The 4205-nt window shown below is 50.3% G+C and overlaps 1 protein-coding gene across 1 annotated transcript; it reads right to left on the bottom strand.

Annotated features, from left to right (window-relative positions):
* Nucleotides 1-1593: 1593 nt before the first annotated feature.
* Nucleotides 1594-2040, bottom strand: H310_11373 (hypothetical protein; the record flags this gene model as incomplete). Its single annotated transcript, XM_008878041.1, has 3 exons — nt 1594-1639; nt 1694-1875; nt 1927-2040. 3 exons carry the CDS (start codon nt 2038-2040, stop codon nt 1594-1596), a joined length of 342 nt encoding a protein of 113 aa, XP_008876263.1.
* Between the last annotated feature and the right edge of the window lie 2165 nt (nt 2041-4205).

The following is a 4205-nucleotide window of genomic DNA, read 5'->3' as shown; positions in this document are numbered from 1 at the left end:
CTCACGCGACCGTGTCGCGGATGCGGGTGCGCCTAGCTGCCATGTCGCGGGTGCGGGTGCGGCTAGCTGCCGACTTCTACAGACCACGCACACTCGACGTCGCGACATCATTAGTTAGGTCCTTTGGTCGCTACATCTCTGGCTTCATAAAATCCCGTATCCAAAAAGAGGCTTTCCTGGTCGGTCTTGACTACGTTGGGCTCAACTGAAGCGCTCTCGCCATGGAGGCGATGAACCCAAAAGTTGTGTCGCCTTTGAAGCTTGAAGAGCCATCCTTGGGAAGCGCGAAACTGGCTTATGCCAAGTTGAGCTGCTAGGCGAAGGGCTTTTCGTTTTAGGGTGGGTCCAGTAATGCACGCATTGTGAAAAATCCACTGTTATATGAACTACAAATGATTCGTGGTACGACCATCCCATCTTGAGGACGGCAAGGAATCGACGAGGTTGTACACCGTCCACGTTCGACCAGCCATGGGGCGATCGCAGATGTCAAGGTCTCTCAACACAATAGTTTTGCTTGCCATGACCGTAAGCTTCACACGCCCCCACGATTCTCGATGGAAATGGGATGATGCCTGAAAAACTGCTGTTAATCATGTCGCCTTGTCGAGAACAGTGCGTTTGTTAACCTGGCTAATGAAGTCACTTTTAAATTTGTCATCAAAGTCTACCGTAAAGAGCGCGGTAGGTGGTTGTGCAAGCCGGCAGGACAACAACGAGTGTCCAGCCCCATGGGACGGCTTTGGTTCGGGGGACGGTGAGTTTAAGGCTGGAGAAGGGTGGTTTTCAGCCCTTGAAGCAGCCAAGAAACCATCAAACGTAGCTCGTGGCACGTCGCCAAGCGTGAGGGAAGGCGTCGAGCGTCCAGTAAGACCGTGCGCGATTGTCGAGTGGTGGGGCCATGCCACAATGGATCGGGCATGTGCACGCAGCGCACACACTTGACTGTTGTGTCCAGTCTTGCAACGTCATTCAGCCCGAAACATGTAGAGAGATGTATATAGCATTGGTAGTAAAACAAAGCAATCGATCCATCTTGATGGCGTCTCCAAGTCCGTCGAAAATGGCTTCCCCAGTCGTGGCCCCGGTGTCGCACGTTCGCCCTCGCTCCGAATGACCATCCCAACATTACCATGGCACGCTCCACGGGGTGTTTGGTCAACAGGCCACTTGGTGGTCACTTTTCCTCCGTGTCAAAGTGACTGAGTCTAAGAGTAGCCTGCCCTCACTCCGTGGCATGTAGTGCCATGCGCATGCAGCCGTTCCTGGATTACGCATGGCGATGCACCCGTCCACAATCTCAACGCCTTTGCTGCCGACATGGAGTCGCGTGTCAGATGCAGTCGCTCATGGCATGTGTATTCTTCTCTCACATTCAGCAAACGAACAAGGAAGCCCGAGGGCAATCGTGGGTGGAATTGGCACGCCGTGGACAGAACGCCAGTAAAAATCTGTGGTTTCTTCGCTGTGATTGAGTCGATGACAAAGCTGTCTTCTGTATACTGCCCTGTCGCCAGGAGGTCGGTCTTTTCCTGCTGCTGCCTCACCAGCGCCTTGTTGACTGAATTGGACTAGGCGGAGCATATTCTACTGCTACTTGATCGCCCTGAGTTCTTCTCGATCGCCGTCCAAAACAAACCTACCGCACGTCGCATCCTTTGTGAGGATGGCACGTCGGCACGCACACACACACCTCTCTTTTCGCGGCGCAATGTACTTGGGTCGCAACGCCTCCAGGTTCTGCGCCTTTTGCTCGTCCTGCTTGCGCTTTTCTTGATGCAGCAGCTGCGTGAGGCAGTCGACCTGCACCCCGAGTTCCTTTTGCACTTGAATCTCTTTGTCCTTTTCGACTTGGACCAGTCGGAGTTGTTTCTCCTAGGAGTGCGTCAAACGATTCCCTCCATCCCTATATCGATAGCGCCGAACAGTGACCACTTCCAGGCAAAACGAGATGCCGTACAAGGAACGACGGAAATCTTTCCCCAGTGGCACTCGACCATTCTTTTGGTATATGCAGTGAAAGAAAGATGTATAGGACATATCGGTTTTCCAAAGCCACACATTCAAAAGGTCGTGCAATTGGATGGCATTGATATCTTAGATCCATCATGTTGAGTGAGATCATTCTGAATTTTCCGTGCTTGATTTCACACAATACATCAAGAGAAATTTGATTTGAAACGGTGACCGGGAGTGACAGGGTGGCAAAAAGTATAGGACAAATGGACAAAAATGGAAAAGTATGTTACGTCATGAACTAAAAATGCACTCAGTACTTGGTCTTGGATCCATGTTGCTTGATTACATCACTGCAGCGCCTTGGCATCGACGACAGCAGATTCTCCAGCGTGCTTTCCTGGATTCGGGACCACTCAGACTGAATCGTCTGAATCAGCTCGCCCTTCGACTTGAATTGACGTCCATTCCCATACACAGCTCGCGCGAGGATACCCCAAAAATTTCTCGATGGGGTTTAAGTCGGAGGAACGGGAGGGCCAGTCCATCACCGGCACATCTTGCTCTTCAAATATGCCATGGAGTCTTTGGAACGTTGAATTGACGTCTTTTCTTGCTGAAAAATGCAGTCGCGGCCAAACCAATGGTCAATCTCGGGAAAGAGATGGTTGGACAACGTCCTGATGTAGGCTTCGCTATCTTGACGACCCTCTAAATTAAAAAGCTCAGTCTTCCCCTTCGATGAAAAGGCTGTCCAAACCATGACTTCTCCACCACCGGCTTGACGTCGAGAAAAAATCTCCTTTTCTTTTCTCAAGTCATGCCAGAAATATTGGAAACCATCTGGGCCGTCCAAATTTGACCTCTTTTCGTCAGATAAGACGCATTTCGCCCATGCATCTTCATGCAGCACGACCCATTGACTCCGCCCAACGCATGCGATCTTGCTTGTGCTGTTTCATCAGGAGTGGGGTACCACGCCGCTTCGTATATTGTAACAATGGGTAGTCTTGTAGGTACATACGAATGCGCCGAGGGGTCACAGGCAACTCGAGCTGGCATGCGAGCTCTCGCGAGAAGTTTTTTCCAGTCAAGGCAGAACGGTTCATGCGACGGAGGCCGTTGGGAGTTAGTTTGCTTGGTCTTTCTGGGCGATTGGTCTCTCAGCAGGCATTTGGGTCCTTGAGGAGGTTCGTTATGACGTTTCGTGACCTTCCAGTCAACTCGTGGATCTCAGTTACTCGTTTGCCTTGAGATGCAAGGTGTATGGTGAGCTTGTCTTCCTCGTCGAGGTGAGTTCCACGGGGCATGGATGACGGAATGATGTGGTGTTTACGTCGTGTATTATCTTTAGGCTTGTGTGTGGGGCGAGTTTCGCGTCGTTTCGCACTGTTTTGTGACTCGTATAGGTGAATGTCCTATACTTTCTCCACCTGGTACTGTCGGTGATTTCAACAATGACGCAGAACGCGCGCGCCAACTTGGTTTTCAAAGCGGAAAACTTGAATTTGATTGGTTTATTGTTATTTTATTGGTCAGCTGATTTTCGCGATCATTCAGCCAAACATGGCGGAATACACAAACAAATCGTGATGTCCTATACTTTTTTCACCACTGTAAATACAGTGATGCCCCCGTTATTGTCCATATTCGATACACTCTATGAAATGATGCAAGTCATATATGAAGTTCTAAGAGGTGGGATTTGAATTTCAAAATTGGTTCCAAGACAGCCGTGTTGCCATCGGGTGGGAAAAGGCTTACCTTGCAACAAAAAGATACATTTCGAGCCTTCTTCGAAAGCCAGACTAAAGGGTCAGTAACATATCCCCAATTAGCGAACTGGGCAAGCAAGAAATTTGGATGTTTGATCCACGCCAGCACTGTTGGGCGATAGTGAAGGATACCAGAGAGATGAAGTCGTACAATATCGCAAACAAGGCCATGCACCGCCGATCAAATCTAAAGCCCCCAAAATATCCCGAGCTCGACAGTAAATTGGCCACTTGGGTGGACGCAGCAAATGCCAATCCGCGGAGAAAGAGGTTCTGGCTGCAAAATCCACTCCGTCGTCGGAGTCCAGGTACGCTGTCGTGTCCTCTCGTTTGGCCACGTTGTTCTCGGCTTGGCCTCGATGTCGACTGCACGTGCGAATGTGTGTGCAGCCGAGCAATGGTCCTGGTTTGCCAGGATGACAGGATTATGTTACAGGGTCCTAGCGTCCGGATGCTGTACTGCATTGAGTGTGT

Source organism: Aphanomyces invadans, assembly GCF_000520115.1.
Source record: "Aphanomyces invadans strain NJM9701 unplaced genomic scaffold supercont1.31, whole genome shotgun sequence".
In the NCBI taxonomy this organism is placed as follows: domain Eukaryota; phylum Oomycota; class Saprolegniomycetes; order Saprolegniales; family Verrucalvaceae; genus Aphanomyces; species Aphanomyces invadans.
The sequence above is the reverse complement of the archived record's forward strand: the minus strand, read 5'-3'. Positions and strand labels throughout refer to the sequence as shown.